The following is a 20,135-nucleotide window of genomic DNA, read 5'->3' as shown; positions in this document are numbered from 1 at the left end:
GGATCGGGAGCGCCTCTCGTCCCCGGCTGGTGGCTCTGGTCCTGACTCACGTCCCGGCCCCGTGTCCCTCCGTCCTTGGGGCTCGCACGCATGTTTGCCTGCGGAGCGGCCGTATAAACACACACAGATGAGCGGGCTGCTGCGGCTGCACGCTGGCGTGCTCCCGCTGCACGGCTCTGCCTCGGACTGGCGGACGTTGAATAAGCAGCGATGGCTCGGCTGCCCCGGTAGCGACCACAGACAGGCACGCACTCGGCGCGCTGAGAGGTCCTCTGAGTTCAAAGTCAGCCGTGGTGATGGCAGAGAGGGCCGCTCCCTGCACTGCAACCAAGGAGACAGAAATAGTCTTAACGGGGAATATCCTACCCCGGCCGTCTGTCACCTTCCCCGACCTTATACCGGTCGGGGAAGTGGCAGGAAGTAGGGAGGAAGCCATGGGAACCTCACCTACCGCCATGGCTGACGCGCTGACGTGTGGTGGGGATTCAATCTGAGGACATCTGCAAAAATGAAAGGGAAATGGATCGTGGGACTGCTGGAGTTCCTTCCTCAGACTTCCTCCTGTGCTTAAGTAAGGCACTTACGAGCTACTAATCATGGAGAGAATAGGATAGGATCTAAATCAACCGATACTCAAGGATCCTTTCCAACAAATATATCATTAGTACCCTCACTTTGTTATCCATTGGGCTGCATAGTGAAGATATATGTGCATGCCATAGGTCATTCTTTATGCAACCGCTTTTTGAATTGCCGCCAGAACAATCTTCTTCCTCTGCAAAACTCTGTTCCTTCTTTGATTACTGAATAATGAACTGAACCCGTGAAAATAGAAGCAACATGAGAGTTTCAGGGGCTGCGATGTCAATCAAGCTACAAAGTCAGCTCAAAGAGAAGTTGGTATGTTGGAAAAGGGAACGGGTGTTGAGTGACACTTTTGTAGATAAGCCAGAATGTTAACATCTATGTATTGGTTTATGTTATTATACACACACACACACACGCTCTATCTGTTCCCGTGAAATTCCACGAGTTTATTTGCGAACACAGTCGCAAATACTTGCTTGTCATTCTACTCCGTCATCCCTTCTAACAAACACATGAAAGAACCCTCATGTGAACACGCTTCCCCAAGGCCTTGTACTCATCTCTGAGACCGGTCCAAATGCAGACAGACCGAAAAAGAAACTACAGGCTGTTCCAACGGGTCTGTAGAACTCTGCTAGATCCAATCCTGCTGGACACGTTCTAGAACCAGGCCTGTAGAGCTGAACACGTTCTAGACCCAGGCCTGTAGAGCTGAACACGTTCTAGACCCAGGCCTGTAGAGCTGAACACGTTCTAGACCCAGGCCTGTAGAGCTGAACACGTTCTAGACCCAGGCCTGTAGAGCTGAACACGTTCTAGACCCAGGCCTGTAGAGCTGAACACGTTCTAGACCCAGGCCTGTAGAGCTGAACACGTTCTAGACCCAGGCCTATAGAGCTGAACACGTTCTAGACCCAGGCCTGTAGAGCTGAACACGTTCTAGACCCAGGCCTGTAGAGCTGAACACGTTCTAGACCCAGGCCTGTAGAGCTGAACACGTTCTACATCCAGTACTGCGTCAACACTTCTCCGCTGACGTTAGCATAAGATCAACATAGCAACATATCGGTCTCTGCTGTTAGGGATCTTTCAATTGCCGCCTCCCTCAAAGGCTTTAAAGAAACCGGCCCGCTAAGTAGGTGCTTTGACTTGGAGTCTTTGAACTTCAGCAAACTTCGTGACAACAATATCAATACGGGTGAAACCTCTCAGCCTGTCCTGATGATTCACATTTTCCGCTAGCCTGGCCCGGTTTCTTCAAGGATGGATTTTTCTGCAGATTAGTGAGATCTGAGGTGAACCATCTGGGAACAACAATTGGACAATTGTGCAACATAGGGAACTTTGTATGAGCAACTAATGGTATAAGCCTAATAATTAAATCAATAATATTCTACAGATTTTTGCCAAGATAATATTTTGTCGCTTCTTGTAAATACGTTGAAAACTTTTTGATTGGTCTTTATAATCTGCATTATAAATCATTATCAAAACTCTACAAAGGTGTTGAGATCTCGGAATAATCATTCTTCAAAATATAACACAAAACAAATGTTCAATTATCCTCGCTTTCATTTAAATAATTACTGTTTGTAGCACAATGAACAAAAACAGATGCAACAGAAGACAAAGTTAACCTGCATAATTTCTACAAACTGTTTATCTTTCCCGTTCACGTTGTGTGTTCTTTTTTACTTTTTGTTTTGTGGGCTCTCTGAGGTTGATATTAATGCCTCATGCTATCCTATTTCTGTCAGGGTGTGGTCCCCAGAGACCATTGGTCCTGAATGTGATTATGTGTTTTCCTGTGTGATGTGTATCTGTAGGGGTTGAATAACGAGGAGTTCCGCACATTAAAAAGCAAGGAGGGAAATTGTCATTAGTGGCCCTTGGCTGACTTGCAAAGCTAATCTCTCACTAACAGTCTTTTCAAACCTCATTGGAAGTGACCGGTTTACTCTAAGAATTTCCCCCCAATTTGTTGGCTAATTGATCATGTTTAGTATTCTATATGCAGGTTGTTGCTGTGCAATAGAGCACTGTGTTTATTCTAGATCAAGCGTTGCATCCGTTAACGCAGAAACCTCAGTCACAATGCCCTCTATTGAGCAGTTTATGCAACTAATCCGCATCAATCATTTTGTCACACACAGATGACTCCAACATACTTTCCGAATTAAACACTTGCTTTGGCTGCGACACAATTCAAAACGTCCTCTTGATGCTTGCAGGCACATGTGCTTTGAGTTGTGTAGGCGAATGTGACTGTCAGTGGCATAAACACAACAAAGACAATAACACAGAATGAAGGGGAACATACTTTTAGAAAACATAACAACCGTTTCGGTTTGCCCAGTGGCGTAACATCATGGTGATATGCCCCGGTGCAAATATTTATTTTGTGCCCCTGGACAGGATTTCTTTGAACGTTGCGGATCAAAGTGGTGTGCATAACGCACACATCGATGATGTTGCCTCTTGCCCTTTTATAGTAATTCCCCGTTGTCCATTTGACACATGACAACCACCTTAATCGGTTACCTCCCACACATGCACACATTCGTTTATTACACACACACACACACACACACACACACACACACACACACACACACACACACACACACACACACACACACACACACACACACACACACACAGTAAAACATAACAAACAAAGATGCATACATAAAACTGCATGCATGAAGATGCGTTCATGCAGACGCGCGCGCGCACACACACACACACACACACACACACACACACACACACACACACACACACACACACACACATAAACTTAAAAGCGCTACAAATCTCAAATTAATGCTCTTTGTTTCGACCTATGAGGCAGACGAAAGCCGTGGTTGTGCTCCAGCAGGCGGGCCAATCAGTCAGAGAGCGTAAACAGCCTCTCTGCCGCGCGCTCCTCGCGCCTGCAGCCTGTTTATGTTCCCAACAGGAATTAGTTATACTCACCCCCCTACCTCCCCCACCCCTACCTCCCCCACCCCCCCCTACCTCCCCCACCCCCCTCCACCTCCCCTACCTCCCCCCTACCTCCCCCACCCCCCCTACCTCCCCCACCCCCCCCTACCTCCCCCACCCCCCCCTACCTCCCCCACCCCCCCTCCACCTCCCCTACCTCCCCTACCTCACCTACCTCCCCCACCCCCCCCCTACCTCCCCCACCCCCTCCACCTCCCATACCTCCCCCACCTCCCTCCACCTCCCATACCTCCCCTACCTCACCTACCTCCCCCACCTCCCCCAACTCCCCCAACTCCCCCTGCTTTCCCTTTTGCTAATCCCTTAATCACCTGTCACTGTGTGTGTGTGTGTGTACCTGTACTTGAGTGTGTATGTACGTATATGTGTACGTATGTGTGTATGAATATATTTCACACTCTTTGCATCATTGGGAGTATTTCCACGGACCAACCAACCTTTCTAATTAATACCTCTCTCCCCTCCCTCTCTCTCTCCCTCTCTCCTCCTCCCTCTCTCCCCTCCCTCTCTCCCCTCCCTCTCTCCCCTCCCTCTCTCCCCTCCCTCTCTCCCCTCCCTCTCTCCTCCTCCCAAATCAATCAAAAAGCATTCCACACTTTGTTGTGGTGCAAAAAAATAAAACAGTGCCCCCCATATATGAGTGTTGATACAGGCCCCCCCCGTCCCCATCCATCCATACACACGTGAGGGCCCCCATCCATTACCTCCACCCACCCGGCTGGGAACCAGGGAAGCACCTCATCATCCGCCCGCAGGGCAGCAGACACAACACCCCCCCCCCCCCCCCCCCCCCTAACTCATCCAACAGGTCTCTGCGGACCGGGAGGACGGGCTCCAGAGTCGAGGTCACTGGATGGCGGCGTTACAGAACGCCTCGAGGTCTCAGTCCTCCTGCTCACATCCTCTTTGTCTTTGTCTTTGTCTCTCTCTCTCTCTCTCTCTCTCTCTCTCTCTCTCTCTCTCTCTCTCTCTCTCTCTCTCTCTCTCTCTCTCTCTCTCTCTCCTTGTCTCTCCCTCTCGCTCTCTCTCTCCCTCCTTGTCTCTCTCTCTATCTCCTGCTTTCTCTCTCTCTCCCTTTGTCTATTTATGTTCATTTATGTTATTTTCGTGCCTTTGTTGTTAAGTTTACTGAAAATCTCTCTCTCCCTCTATCTCTCTGTCGTGCCCTTTCTCTCCCTGCCTCTATCGATCTTATTTCTCTTTCTCTCTGTATCTCTCCAATTCTTTCTGTCTGTCTGCATCTCTCTCTCTCTCTCTCTCTCTCTCTCTCTCTCTCTCTCTCTCCTCTCTCTCTCTCTCTCTCTCTCTCTCTCTCTCTCTCTCTCTCTCTCCCACCATGCCCTTACACACTGTAGGCTACATTATTGTCTCTCCACCATCTGTTTCGTTGTGCTCCTCTTCTCCTCTGTGGGATGGTTTGTTCTTTCGGGCCAGAGACAGGCAGACAGACAGGCAGACAGACAGACAGGCAGCCTGCTCCGGTCCAGCTGGTGCTCCGCAGGAAACCGAGCCCCGCATCGCGGTTTCCCAACTGAAAAAAAACCAAAACACAAATGAAAACTTTCCATCACTAAGCTTTCATTGTTTTCAGTATTTTTTGGAATTGTACATATGGATTTTTAATAAAAACATTCGGTCCGAGGTGACTATCTCTCAATCAAACAATCAAAGCGATGTAAATTGGAGCAAGGCAAGCAGAGGCGTTGCTCTGCGCATGCTCAGAGGATCTGAAGCCCCACGCGGCTCCCAGCAGCACCACCACAGCGCTGCTCGCGAGCGATCCGCGACGCTCGCGACACAAGATGCAAACACAGAGGAGCGCGAGGCAGCGGCATGCACATAGCGGCTGAGCACTAGAGACGGCACCGTCCCGACTCAGCTCTATCGATGAACGCTTCTCATACGCCTTCAGCAAAATGGGTTAAAGGGAAAAGGGATGGGCGTGTGTGTAAACTTTGGGACACTTTGCTCGCGTTGGGAAATGCCCGCCGTTTGTTTAGAGGCGGCGGCCGAACCAGCAGCAGCTCATAGAGACCTGGATCCACTCTGACGTTTCCCCGCACTTCTTCCTCATCTACTTCTTCTTCCTTTTGGTTGGTTGGTTTGTTTAACGACATGATCCCGGAGCTGGCGTGCACCGCCGTCGCCGTGTGTCTCTACCTCAACACGCTGGACGCGGATTTCTGCTACGATGACAGGTAGGAGGGAGGGGGGCTCTTCTCCGCCGTACCTATGGCAACACCATCCGCCGCTTCTGTTGACATGCGATGCTCAGCCACACTGACACACATATGAGGAGACGTGGGTTGGGGGGGATATGATTGAACGAAGGGGTCGTTGCCTTTGTCCGTACATTGCCGGTGTCTGTACTGTTTTATTGTTTCATCACATAGTGAACGAATAACCCGGAGGGGATGTGTAGATGCCATTTAGATGTTTATTTCAGGATGTATGTCTCTCTCTCGCTCCCGCTCGCTCCATCCTAAGATAAACATGTCAACGGGTAGAGTACCTTATGGGACAAGGAAATGTGGAAATGTACGTTGGCTCGCAATTTTATGTTGTAAATTGCGTTAGCCGCGTTTTAGTGTGGGGTAATCCAGTTGTCTGATCCCATAGAATAATTCCTAATGAACTCACGAGGATGGATGCTCTCCTTTAATAGCCTGCATTCCCATAATACCCCATTGGGAACCGGGCAATTAATTAAAGACCAACACCAGTGCTCTTGAGTCTTGCGCCATATAGCGTGAGTGTATGGGCTGCACCTGTGTTTATGGTGACTCGTGTTGAAAGGAGTTTACAACATTAAAATGATTTACCCACAACGCCGTAATAGCACATGCACTACCTAGAATTGCTGAACTGCTGCACAGGCAGATATGTGAAACAAATCTAAAGAAGAAATATTTCATAGCACAGCGATATCCATGTCTTTATTAATATGAGGTATAGCACACAGCCAGCCTCTCTAAGAGTATATTCTCCTTCACCATAGAAACTCCCAGACATTCATATCATACCAGCAAGAGGTAGTGGACTCTCCTGTGTATGGTGATGCATGAGGTGTGTGCATGAAAGAGAACGAGGGAGTGTGTGTGTGTGTGTGTGTGTGTGTGTGTGTGTGTGTGTGTGTGTGTGTGTGTGTGTGTGTGTGTGTGTGTGTGTGTGTGTGTGTGTGTGTGTGTGTGTGTGTCTGTGAGTTACGTGCCATGCGTTAGTATTCCTCTAATGTGTGTGTAACTGCTCTCCATTTATCATCCTCGTGTGGCCTTTCATCCCACTGTGTGTGTGTGCGTGTGCGTGTGCGTGCGTGTGTGTGTGTGTGTGTGTGGGGGGGGGTTGGTTGTCACTCGCCCCTCAGGTGACATTTAGCCGGAGGGGCGCTGGTCCCTGGAGCTGACCCGCGGTGAGGTTCAGCCTCCACGCGGCCTCCGGTGCATTCATCACCGTCCGGGGGGGGGGGGGGGGGGGGGGGGGGGGGGGGGCAGTCCAGGGAGACAGAAGCTGTGTTGTGGTTCGGGGCCTTCAGACGCAGGAAGCTTCAGACTAATCAGAGACCTGAGCCCCCCCCCTGTCTCTCTCTCTCTCTCTCTCGCTCGTTTATCAAGGAGCATCCTTCTCCTTGGGGTTCAAGGGTCATCCGCTGCTCCCTGTCACTCCCTCTCGCTCTCTCGCTCTCTCGCTCTCTCGCTCTCTCTCTCGCTCTCTCGCTCTCTCTCTCTCTCTCTCTCTCCCCCTCCCTCTCTCTCTCTCGCTCTCTCGCGCTCTTGCTCTCTCTCTCTCCGGGGGAGTGGGGACAGGGAGTTATGGACGGAGGTGGAAGTGGGAGAAAGCAAAGTGGAGATAAGTTTACCCATTAGGTTTCTGACTTGACCTTCCACCTCCCTAGTTTGTCGAAGGGCTTTAGGCTTAAGGGGAGGAACAAAGTGAGCCATTGAAGACCTTCTTGAGATGTGTACTTATTTACCTATGGCTATGTGTAATCCTGGGCTGTATGAAACCTGACTTAACTTATCCGTTGAACAGCCTTAATAACCCACAATGAATCATTGTGTTTTTTAAATTGTGTTTATGATATTATTATCAGCCCCTGCTCTGTGATCTAAATGTCTGTGTCCGGAGCGGGGTGTAGGGGGGGGGGCTTTGTGGTGGGTCCCTGCTTTCTGAATCACCTCAAGTGTTTTTCCTCCTTGGTTGTCTCGGAGGCGGGCCTAGCAGCCGTCGGCCAATAAGGAGCCACGTCGACCGTACCATGTGACTGCGGCTTTGAGCGTAGAGAGAGAGAGAGAGAGAGATGAACTACACGTTCGAGCCAGACAGTTTGTAAAAAGGTGAAACTAGTGTGCTTTTATTTGAGCGTTATGGTGGTGCTTTAAGAGTCCGCCTGTGAAATTTTAACTAGTCATTATTTCCAGGAGACTGCTATCGCTGGGGGATATCTGGGTCGTTTCTCTCAGGCAGCCGATGAGGTCTGGAGGAAGGATGTTGGCGAAACACCTCGGATGATGTGATGGAGTTTGAGCGAAATAAATCTGTCGTGAACCTCCGTTTTGAATGCACGTCAGCGTGACCTTCTGGGTGTTTATCGATGAAGGGCCATGTGGTGTTGACATTTCAATAATAGTGAGAATGTGACTTTTTAGGAATTCAGCCAGACAGGCAAAGAGAAGCTTTTATACTGCTACATTTATGAGCCTATGCTTTTCATCCAGAGCGATGAAAAGTACTTTTGATTTTAGGTACATGTCATAATGAGCATAAGCACATTTCTACCTATAGTAGAAATGACTACAGAGGTGTCGACAGTGGTGTTCGATCATGAACGGCTGGGTAGTCAAACACCCGTTTTGTTTCACTATTTACCCCTTAATAAAATGTAATCCAATGGATTTCAAAAATGATGAGTCAAGCACAAGCCAAGGTTCTTTATTAAACTAAGCATTTTGCACCACCCATTCAATGTGCATGATTACACCCAACACATTATTTATAATCATTCACATTTTTTTTCCCTTACCAAAATCTTTTGTTCTGTTAAAAGGGGTATTTCTCTTGGAAAAAAATATCAAAAAATATTTTGATGTTTAAATAGTTGGAGAACCACTGCCTTAGACTATCCCCTAGGCCCCGAACCACCCAAGGAGAGAAGGGCCCCGAACCACCCAAGGGGAGAAGGGCCCCGAACCACCCAAGGGGAGAAGGAGGGGACGTGAGGAGGAAGGGCCCAGTCAACGAACTCGCCCTCAATGAGTTCAATGGCTTCCTTCAGGGGCCACCCTCATGTATCTCCGCCGTCCTCCTGAGATACATCTGTGATCCCCCCGTCCATCACGGCACAGTCTCTGCTTCAGACTCAGGATGACATTATGACTCCCCAGGGAGCCCAGTGAAAACATCCCTGGCTGTTTCATAACAGCCTGGTGGGGGGTGGGGGGATAAAGAGGGGGGGGGAGGGGTTTGGCTTTTGACACATTACCGTCATGTAAGGTCAAGGCGGCTGTTATTAGCTGTCTTGTCTTCTCTGTCGAAGCAGAATAGCTGTACAATATGAATTACATCGGGAGTTTTTCTCCCCCATGAACAGGAGTAAGGGTGCAGTTGCAAAAGAGCCAGACACATTTACCAGATGAGATGAGAGTATTGAGATTAACAAATGGATAAATACTGTTGAAGAAGAATGTGCATTGTTATTGCAAATGAACAGCTTACTCGTTTTAACCTTGTGGCAATCGCTGCAATAGACACTAAATAAATCATGTGGCAAAGGCGTCATTTCAGGTGTTACCTCTCATATTTTCATGCAAGGGTTTCAAATAAGTTAACAGTCACGTTGTTTCCCCATTATATATTTAATTGTTGTCATATTCTTGAATAAATAGCAGCGTATGTCTTAAAAGGCAATAAAAAGGCTATTCTGGGACGAGCACAGCCTACAGTACTGTTGATTTCCACATCTGTTGCCTCTCTGTCATGGTTTCTGAGGTCCAACGATTATTGCCGCGGCATGCTAATTGTATGGACTCTTGAGGGCTCTAAACTGACCGCTGAGTGTTAATACAAACGCACAAATAAATGATGACAGACCACACAGCAGCGCTGCAAACACACTTGAAGTATTACGAAGATGTGAGGAGGAAATTCTTGAACTAAACAACACCCAATCACCAAGGAGCACACTGAGAAGCCTTGGGATGAACTCCGGAAAACAAGGGAATTGTTATTTCTTGAGCTCCCCTGCATGTGGCCTAGCGCACAGAAAATGTGTCTCGGGCAATTACAATAAGTGGGAGGAAACGGCGTTAATGCGGAGCGTTGTTGTGTTGATGGTGTGTAGTGATGTTCAGCAGCAGCCGGTAAAACAACAGGGAATGAAGGAATAAGTAAGCAAGACGATGACAGAAAGGGTCGCGACCTTTCATCGTTTGGGTCTTTGTGGGGCTGATTGCATTGATTGCTGTGATCGTTTTATTGTCGCATAAGCTGGTATTCCGTCTTAAAATTGCCTTTTTTTCGATTTTCTTTCTCATTTTCCCTGTCGGACAAACAGCTGAAAGGTGCGCAAGGAAACTTTTTTGGTAATATTTTATTGTAGTATGAGGTATGTCACAATGCCTTAAAATGAACGTTTCCCTCACTTCCCCTGTTCTATCACAGCTTGGGGAATCATGAGACTAACTTCAAGGGATGCAAGGAAAGTGCCCTAATAATATTTTATTGTAGTATGAGGCATGTCGCTCAAAGCAGTCAAAGTGTCTTTTTCCTCTCCCCAACTTTACCTGTTGTAATACTTAAGGAGTATTTAAGGAATGCATTGGGAACTACCTAATTAATATTCAATTTCAAGAATACCAAATTGCTCCCCCTTGAGTTATCGGATGTCCTTTAACAATAACAGCCACTCTCTGTAATATTACAGCTTATAGCTGTAATTTAGCTAGCTCGTGCGTATGCCTAGTTTCTTGATCCTGGCACACCCAAGTCATTACAACCAATTCCTCCTGAAAGTCTCTGGTTTGTGTTTGTAATTATGGCCGGCTTAGATGTGTTAATGGTGTTATAATATGAGCAATGCCCCAAGTGGATATAGGCTGGGGACATACTTTGGGGAAACTAGCGTCTTCCAGGAATAACTTTCATATTCATAGTCAGTGAAAAACAAAGAATAAGTATAAAGCATAAGCCTGAGGACAAGAGAATTGGCAGCGCTGTGAATAAAACCAGTGAATAAAGTATCTCTGGATTCTAAGATTCTTTACAGGGAAAACTACTTTTTCACCACATTCTGGGACATCAGGGATTATGTATTAGGAGGAGAAACAGTCAAGGGCTGAAATGTGTGGTTTCAAATCATCTTAAAAAGACCAGTTTTCTGGATTAGCCATGAACTCACTGTCCCCAAAGCGTATCCATGTGTTTCTACTTATTGCCCATGGAAGAGTGTGGCTATTGATGCACCAACAAGCCCCTTGCTGTGGGGAAGTAGAACCATGGCCTGTCATTCAAACAATGGCAGAGTGTGAATGGAGAGTCAACCAGCTCTGATTAGAAGCAGATTGAACTCTGGTAAGCGTTCTGTGGTCAGCTGAGAGGGACTGTCAGAGAAGCTCGCAGATGTTCTGCATTGGAAACTTTAACTTCAGAACCTCAAATAAGATCATGAGAAATCCGGTTTGTCGAATGGCAATTTTATTTATTTTTTTCTTGATTTATCTTCACGTCAAATTCTTCTTGGTCCAAAGCATCCTTCTGTATGAGTTGAGTTCCGTCTCCAGAGAACCTATTGTGCCCGTTATGAAATCACGTTTGGATCAGCGTCAGGTACATCTAAACTCCAGACATTTGCTGGTTCTTTACGGCTCTTTATTCATAATCTCCAATAGCATGACACGACTCATCATATCTCAGACAAAGAGCTGGCGGGCTCCGTACTTAAAGCCTAATTAATATAACGGGCGATAAAGTTTTATGGCCCCCTCGTCTGAAGGGCACCCTGGAGTCTCGAGCAGAGCAGAACGTCGGAGGCTTTGCTATTTCCGTCTGTTTTCTCTTGGTCCCGTGGGGTCCTGTCAGCCTATGAGGATGGGTAGCCTTTGGGGGCCGCTCCTCACCCTTGGCTGGCCCTTACTTCTACTTTCTGAGGTTTGGCAGACCCCCCCCCCACCAGCACCACCAGCCCGCCCACCGCCTGCCAAGACGTGACACGCCCGCCAAACTCAGTCCCGCAGGTCTCCTTGTATGAGCAACATCTGAATCCCCCCCCCCCCCTATCTCCCAAAACACTGGGTTTCCATGGGCAGTGGGCCGTCCTCATTTACCCGCATTGACATACAAACTCACATTCCGTGGCTTTTGGATTTATGCAGAATGGCGATGTGGCGTAGTGTAAATACTGCAGTGCGTTGAAGCTGTAGGTCAAAGAGAACCACGTCACCTCATAAGGGCCTCGTCCGGCCTTACGAATGGGCTTCACAGTTCTTTATCGACGGAGACCCGAAGCCACTGATCAGCAACGTAGGGGTGGGGCGGAGTCGGGGTGGTGGGGTTGAATTTCAACCTTGGGGCACTTAAAGCCCCTACCCCTCCCTGTCAGCGAAAGGAAGAACTCCTCACACAGTGCGAAACGTACAAGCTGGCATCAACTTTCCCCATTTAGACAAACAAGACAAGAGAGTTGGACGGAAAAGCCAAAACAGGAAATGCCTTACAGCAGTTGCGGTGAAATACAAAACCAAACTGCGGTATCAGATGACTCCCTTACTTAAATCAATAGCCATGTATTGTCTTTAAGTGACAGGGTTGCTCCCCCTTGCCCCCCCGTTTCATCGAAACAAGCAAACTAAGCATGACTATTGTTTCACCGCAGCTGACAATGCTCTCCATACAATCCGACGACCGCGACCTCAAAGGTCTTGTCTCGTCGTTTATTCTGCCATCGGCACGTCTACCGTACGTGCGCTCGGCTTGGCGTGCACGTTTGGGACCTGCTGGCATACTTCAGGTCTTGGAAGTTGCCTTGAGGAGGATCTAAAATAACAGTCTGCCCTGATTTGTCCCTCTGTGGTTGGCGTGATCTGAGCTGAACTCTCTTGGGGTTTTTCGGAATATTTGGCGCTTTACGACCCTTGAGGCTGAGACGGTTTCATGGTAAGAGAGGGGAAAGGCTGACCTCAATGGGGCGTGCTGGTCGAGACGACTCGGGATGGCACGCCAGCACTTTGTGAAAATAGTTTGATTTCAAAGTATTTTGTGAAACTTATACATATATTCTGTATGTATAGATAACAAAACCCTGTTATTCCATCGCTCGTATCTGTACGCCTTCGGAAGCTCTGTGTCAATGTAAGCATGGCACATAAAGAAAGGGCTTTGTGATTGCACATCTGGTCATCCTGTGAAAACACAACTCAAACGTATGGGCAACATGTGAAGGACCTAGATTGTATCATCGTCTATTTGCCTGAATTCCAGGAGCTGGCTCCCCATACAGCAGATAACATTGTGTAAATATTGTACAAATGTTAGGATTGCTTTACCTGATACGTCCCATCCTGCTAGGAGGAGGGAATGTAAAGATGGCCTAGACCTTTGGAAAACATTTTTTTATTTTCAGCCCTCAACTTGGTTTCCCTGCATGCATAGTGGCACCTTGTTCTCGTGAAAGTCCACCCACCTGCCGCTGGCTCGGGGAGGTTTGGACCAGGCTGAGGCCCAGCCTCGGGCAGAACGATCGGTTGGTGCTTCACGCTCATAAACCTGGGGGTTTGAGGGACCAGGGCTGCTGGTGTCCGTGTCTGCTGTCTTGAGGTCCGAGGCAGCAGTGTACCAAATGTTAACGGAAATGGCTGACGAGGTGTGACAATGTTAGCAGAAACGATGCCTTAATAATGTCAGCTTTCAACCCTTTCAACCGTTTTAAATAATGTGCCGAAGAACAATAAAAATCATAATTATTGATGTCTGCGCTGCATCACAAAGCGTGTAGTGAGGTGTGTGCGGAGGGGGCGTTGGTTTTATTAAGATGATTGATTATGATTGATGAACATAACAAAGCCTTTTATAGTTTGCCATAACACGTTGTAAATAAAATGGCCAGGCACCTGCTCTTGTAAATCCTGCCAGTCTTTTTTACGCCTCAGTGTTCTACTCCGTTTTGGAATATGTGATGAGTCAAGCCGTCCGGGTTTGATTTACCAGAGGGAGGCGGGGGGGGGTGGTTTGGCTTTCCCCTCTCCCTGCTACCTCCTGATAAGACCATTAATGGAGGAGCGCCTCTCCCCAGCTCGGTGGAGCCGCAGATAAACGAACGAGAGAAGAGGTCCTTCTACCGGCGGTGTTATTTACAGCAGAGATTGCTGCTCCGTGTTTTTGTTTGTGTTTGTGTGTCGCTGTGTATGTCTGTGTGTCTGTGTGTATGTCTGTGTGTGTGTATCTGTGTCTGTGTGTGTGTTACACATCCCAGTGATACAATAGGCTGCCGTTCGGGAAGAGCAATGATGGAAACCGTGTTCCTGGAACAAAAGGGAAGGGGGATTGGAACAGATAGTTTAAACATGACAACAGCGGGATTGGGTGTTGTTGTGCTGGCTCTGCCTCCGCGCGCCCGCCGATTCACAAGAAATTGTAATTTCCTGGCCTCGCCATTCCTTCTTTTTTGTTGGGGCAGTAAATCATTTCCCATTCGCCCTGGGAAAGCCAAACCGTTGTGGCCTGATTGTTGCCGTCAATGTTTTCTTTTATCCACACGAAGCCCATCATCCTTCAGTTACGTTTCCATCCTTAATCACAGAGGAGGGTCAGGAAACATTTAGACCAATTTTCTCCAATTCCGTGATTTTTCTTCCCCCCCCCCCCCCCCCCCCCCCCATCCCGTCAGTCTCCTCCCATTTTAATTGTGCCCAATCCTTCACTCGTCCATCTAGCTGAGTCGGGATCGACCGTCTCCTCTTTCCTAGCACGCTATTCCCGAGGAGGAGCTGTGGTCCAAAGCGCATTAGAGGCAGAAGGAATGTCTTTATAAATAAACATGGCCTCGCCTCCACAGGTGGCGCACCAGGGGCGCCGGCCCTGATGGATGGGAGGGATCGACATTTGATAACGCTCTCCGAGGCCTCAGTCCTCAGGCACACTGCGTTTATCTCCGTCCGGTGTCAGAAAGCCATTTGTCGTAAACGGGGAGAATATGTTACAGGGATCAATAACAACGCTGTACATAGAAGCCAGGGCTAAGGACTTTTGGGCTAAGACCAGTTGGCTGGTATCCGGTTTTATTATCTTCATTACACGTTTAAATGTCCATCCCAAATTGTATATATACATTGCATCACCGCAGCATACACAAATCGTTGTGGTGGTGAAAGGGCATTCCTGTCATGCAACAGACAGGTTTGCTGAAATAGTGTCTGAAAGAGCATTCTGTCTTGAGCTCTGCTCTCAACAACACACAGAGGCATACGTAGTATACGGTATGGTATGAAGTAGTATAGTATAGTATAGTATGGGGTAGTGCACAGAGTATGGTAGTGGGATAGCATCCTTTGCTAACGAGAGGTTCGCTCTGTCGATCGTGTGTTCAACCGCTTCTGCTCCAGTGCAGATGAATCTGATTGCACACTATCTGAAATGCAATGAAATGTTTTGTTGTTTTTTTACCAAAAAATCATCAAAAATGATGAATGGAGTCTGAAGAGCAGAAACTCATATAATGCGCTGCAGCATATGCCACGACATCTTGGCACGAGATCTTCTCTAGTTGTCCCTCTCATCAGTCTCGGAAAGGGAATATTATAGTTTTATGACGTTCGTTTGAATGTTTTTCTATAATACAGTCCCATGGCATTTTTTAAAACAGACCAGAATATGTGGATGTCTGTTTGTAGTTTTGACAAACACGGATAATATTATACTGCCAGCTGCAATTTTCCGATGATTATTTCTAGGTTCATGTCTAGAATATATCAAACTATTTAAAAAAGATCTAGGAGCCTTTGAACGCAGAGAACTAATTGGTTGAGTCTGCCTCTGGAGGGACCCTGTCCATAGGAGCCCTTTACAGAACGTTGGTGGAGAAAAACCCCTATCCTTTATCCTCAAGTGTCCTCTGTGGGTGCATGTCTTTTTCTCCTGTACAATGCCAGAGGCGTCTGAGGGAATACATATATGCTTCGATTACAAATCAGATCCAGTGGAACGCAGAGAGGGAGCGAGGGGGGAGAGGAGGGAGAGGGGGGAGAGGGTGAATGGAGAGAATGTGGACACAAGAAGGCCTCTTGAGCAGGAACAGTACAGCGCTTTGTTCTCCAGCTGTTCCCTTGGCGATACCACAACACATGGATCCTCTGCTGGCCAGGCCCATTTGTCATCGACAATTAGGGCTCGGGTTCTCGTTATTAACCAACTCCCCAAACCCCCCCCCCCCCCCTCCAACGGACGGACAGCGGTCCGAAAGCAGCTTAGCGCCAGCCTCGGTCGAGCCCTTTGTTCAGACGGAGTAACCGCCGGGTAGACGTTTGAAAACCCCAAAACAAAAAGCGTCCGCCTCTTGTGTTCGGAGAGGGCCAGAGACACTGGCTCCCCTCCGCACGCCGCTGTAACTCGCCGATGCTTTAACTAGTGGAACAAGTGACCGGAGAGGAGGAGGATCGGGGAGCCGGCGTGGTTAGAGAGCCTTCCTGCTCTGATGCACACACCAGGCCCAGGCAGGAGCTGTTTGATTGGCTCAAACAGCGTCTCCTTGGCGAGGGGGACGGCATGCTCAGTGTGGTGAGCGTGAGGCGGCCAAGAAGCCCTTCAAAACCGCCGACAGAGTCCTGGAGTGGCCCGGGAGGGAGAGAGAGGGGGGAGGCAGGGGGAGAGAAAAGGAGAGAGTGAGGGAAAATGAAGTTGTCACGAAGCCACTTCAGAAAATGATGAATCGGATCAGGCTGTTGTTTTTCCCTATTCAGTCTCTTACCCTTTGCAGTCTGTGTATGTGTGCATTTGTGTGCCTGTGTGTGTGTGTGTGTGTGTTTGGTGTGTTTCAGAATTGGTGCTGTTGTGTATGTGTGTGTGTGGGTGTGAATGTGTTTTGCATAAGTAAGTAACCTCATTGTCTTTGCATCTGGTGTTGTTTTGCATATGTGCATTTTTGCACGTAAACGTGTGTGCCTGTGTGTGGAAATGATAATTCAATGGATTCTGTGGCGTCGGTAGAGCATCCCTCTGAGCCTCAGATCTATTGTTCTCTGTCCCGAGCCCTGAACATGCACCCCAAAAGGTTATTTATATTCAAGTCATTGTGGTTTTCTATTAATAATAACATTATATTGTTTAAAATTGCAGCAACCACACTTTATTTGTCTGTGTGTGTGCGTGTGTGCCTGGCTGCGTGTGTGCGTGAGTCCTTGCGTGCACCATGCACGTGTGTGAGAGAGAGGGGGAAAAAATAATTAGGGAGCCTGGATCGTAGCTTGCTTTGATGACTTTGATTACTAGTAATGACAATAGAGGGAATATGATTATATTAATCAAGCTTTCTCATCCGTGGTTCAGTATGATTTGCCAAGCTGATGAGTAAAGGTACTAATACTATATACAACAAGAACAGTTACGCTGGTGATGAATGAGCTGCCTTGGAGAAATACACCATATAGACACAGACAGACAGACAGACAGACAGACAGACAGACAGACAGACAGACAGACAGACAGACAGACAGAGTTGAGAAAATAATCAACGACAAAAACACTAAATGAAGAAATTGATGAAATAATTAGCGGTGTGAATGTGGCTGCATAAATTACCAACTGCAAGATGGATTGATGTGCTACATTCTGCAGCGCGACTTGGTTTTCTAACTTGTAGAAGAGGCCTTGACACGCTGAAACTCAGTCTGAGCGCTCTTTGATACATCACAAGAGGGATTCTCAAAGAGATGGAGGCAGGCTCCCACACAACACCAGGGGACGTTTGTTTTTTTATTTATTGGGCCGCTCCGAGGTGCCAATATATATCAAGCATTTAATAATAGTTTTCACGGTTTGTCAGGGAAAAACAAAGCTTTTTTTATTGGAGGGGACGACGGGGGACAACAATAATCTCTTGTTTGGGAAAGGTGCAAAATCCTACACTTGGGATAAAAATTGGCAATGAGCGCACGTTGCTTTGACACATTTATTGTTTCCTATGAGAGATTGTACCCAATAAAAAACTGAAAAGCAATAATTGTTATACTTGATATAAGCTACCAAGTGCTTTCCTTTGCCCCCCCCCCCGCCCAAAAGTAATACTTTTTCACCTCAAAAAAATATAGTTAACTTTGCAGTTTAACGAGGTGTGAGTTTTTTCCCTTCGAACCTCCCACCCAAGAACTTCTCGTCAGCCCCTCCTCCCACTCCTCCCCCTCCCTCCCCCAGGGGGAGTGTGAGGAGCATTCGTTTTATTAGCCATTGATTTCTCTCTCTCTCTCTCTCTCTCTCGCTCTCTCCCTTTCTCTCTCCCTCTATCAGTCACTCAGTCACACTTTCTCTCTCTCTGTCTCCCTCCCTCTATCTCTCGCTCTCTCTTTCTCTTTCTCTCTCCCTCTATCAGTCACTCAGTCACACTTTCTCTCTCACTCTCTCTCTCTCCCTCTCTCTCCCTCTCTCTCTCTGCCTCTCTCTCTCTCTCTCTCTGCCTCTCTCTCTCTCTCTCTCTCTGCCTCTCTCTCTCTCGCTCTCTCTGCCTCTCTCTCTCTCTCTCTCTGCCTCTCTCTCTCTCTCTACTATTCTGCGCTCTCTGCCTCACTCTCTCTCTCTCCCTCTCTCTCCCTCTCTCTCTCTCTGCCTCTCTCTCTCTCTCTCTCTGCCTCTCTCTCTCTCTCTCTCTCTCTCTCTCTGCCTCTCTCTCTCTCGCTCTGCCTCTCTCTCTCTCGCTCTCTCTGCCTCTCTCTCTCTCTCTCGCTCTCTCTCTCTCTCTCTCTCTCTCTCTCTCTCTCTCTCTCTCTCTCTCTCTCTCTCTCTCTCTCTCTCTCTCTCCCCCACTATCTCTCTCTCTCTCTCTCTCTCTCTCTCTCTCTCTCTCTCTCTCTCTCTCTCATACACACACTCACACACACAGGGCCTCCTCTTCTTGTGGGTCCTGAGGGCTCATTACAGCCTTCCTGCCGACGCCATCGCTCACCCGGCCGTGGTGCGTCCGGGTCGTCCTTCCTCCTCTTCCTGCTGAGCTAGCCTCGACCGCGGCGCTAGCCCGCCAGGACCCGCCCCTGATTGGCCGATGCGGCTAACGCGGGGCCATCGATCAGCCCCCTGAGGTGGGCGAGGACGGGGGATCGATGCCCTGAGAGACGACTGATGGAGTGTCAGACGCGCTGATTGGGTCACCACATTTCATTAACTTCAGCGGCGGGTCCTCGGGTCAACTCACTCGTGGCTGGAACAGCGAATATAATAAGCAGAGCCGGTGGGGTTGGAGCTTTACTCTTCGCCAGTGTACCCCCCTGCCCACCCCCTCCCTTTTGGAAGAACATAGGGTTAGTGGGGGTGTTCAGACCTTTACCCTTAAAGATTTTTTGCAAACATTTCCAATCGAGCGAGAAACATACATATGCATATATTAAATCTTGTTTACCTCCATCAGCAGTATAATCTATAGCAGTGATTCTCGAGTGGGTCGCAAGGGCATTTTGAGTGGTTCGCACAGCATACGCCTTCATCTTTAGAAGAAAACCAATGAATTAAATCAAACGTTGATGTTAATTCATGTTTAAATGGCTGAGTTCAGCCTCAAGTGTTGCAGCTTTTGTCGCTCCATCTGTTTAACTGTACATGTCGGCATTGATGACTGCAGAAATATAAGTAAATAAATGGGTCAATCTCTTTGGGTTGTGACTTTATAACTAAAGACCCATGTAAGTCCTGAGGCTGAACCAGCTCAGAACCCCTGCTCTGAAGACCCACAAGAAGCTTGTATTATTTTTCTTGCATTAACGGCTGTGTTGTTGCATGAAAGCATTTCCAAGTAAATAAAAACATTGTTCCTTGACCCTCATTATAATCCCGCCACAGGGTCAATCCGTCTCTCCTGCAGATCTGTAGACGCCTCAACATGACCCCAACGTCACGCGCTTTGTCCCTCCACTCACAAAACAACAAACCGTGTGCAACGCAATAGTCTTTGAAAGCTGTTGGATTTATGGCTACTGACCCCCATGGAGAAGGAGGAAGGGGGTGGCTTCACTATGGATGAGGGGTGTGTGTGTGTGTGTGTGTGTGTGTGTGTGTGTGTGTGTGTGTGTGTGTGTGTGTGTGTGTGTGTGTGTGTGTGTGTGTGTGTGTGTGTGTGTGTGTGTGTGTGTGTGTGTGTGTGTGTGTGTGTGTGGGGTAGTAGATGAAAGCAACGGCGCTGTTCTGAGGGCAGAGACGGCGGACTTCCTGACGCTGGGCTCGTACCGGTGTGCCTCCTTTGAAGACAAAACCCCCTCGGCGGAAAGAATTCTGATTGGTTGCTTAGAATCCACCAATATTTGTGAGTGGCCAGTGTTGTGTCTGGAGGTGGTGGAGGAGGAGGAGGTGGTGGG

General features: G+C 48.1%; 1 protein-coding gene across 1 annotated transcript in view; it reads left to right on the top strand.

Moving 5' to 3' along the window:
• Positions 1 to 5,366: 5,366 nt before the first annotated feature.
• The window catches only part of LOC130372868 (protein O-mannosyl-transferase TMTC2-like), a 47,279-nt gene continuing 32,510 nt past the window's right edge, over positions 5,367 to 20,135 (top strand). Inside the window, exon 1 of the mRNA XM_056579029.1 lies at positions 5,367 to 5,795. Coding sequence (XP_056435004.1) covers positions 5,713 to 5,795 — 83 coding nt within the window. The 5' untranslated portion in view covers positions 5,367 to 5,712. The remainder of the gene's footprint in view (positions 5,796 to 20,135) is intronic.

This window comes from Gadus chalcogrammus, chromosome 19, assembly GCF_026213295.1.
Source record: "Gadus chalcogrammus isolate NIFS_2021 chromosome 19, NIFS_Gcha_1.0, whole genome shotgun sequence".
NCBI lineage: Eukaryota > Metazoa > Chordata > Actinopteri > Gadiformes > Gadidae > Gadus > Gadus chalcogrammus.
The sequence above is the reverse complement of the archived record's forward strand: the minus strand, read 5'-3'. Positions and strand labels throughout refer to the sequence as shown.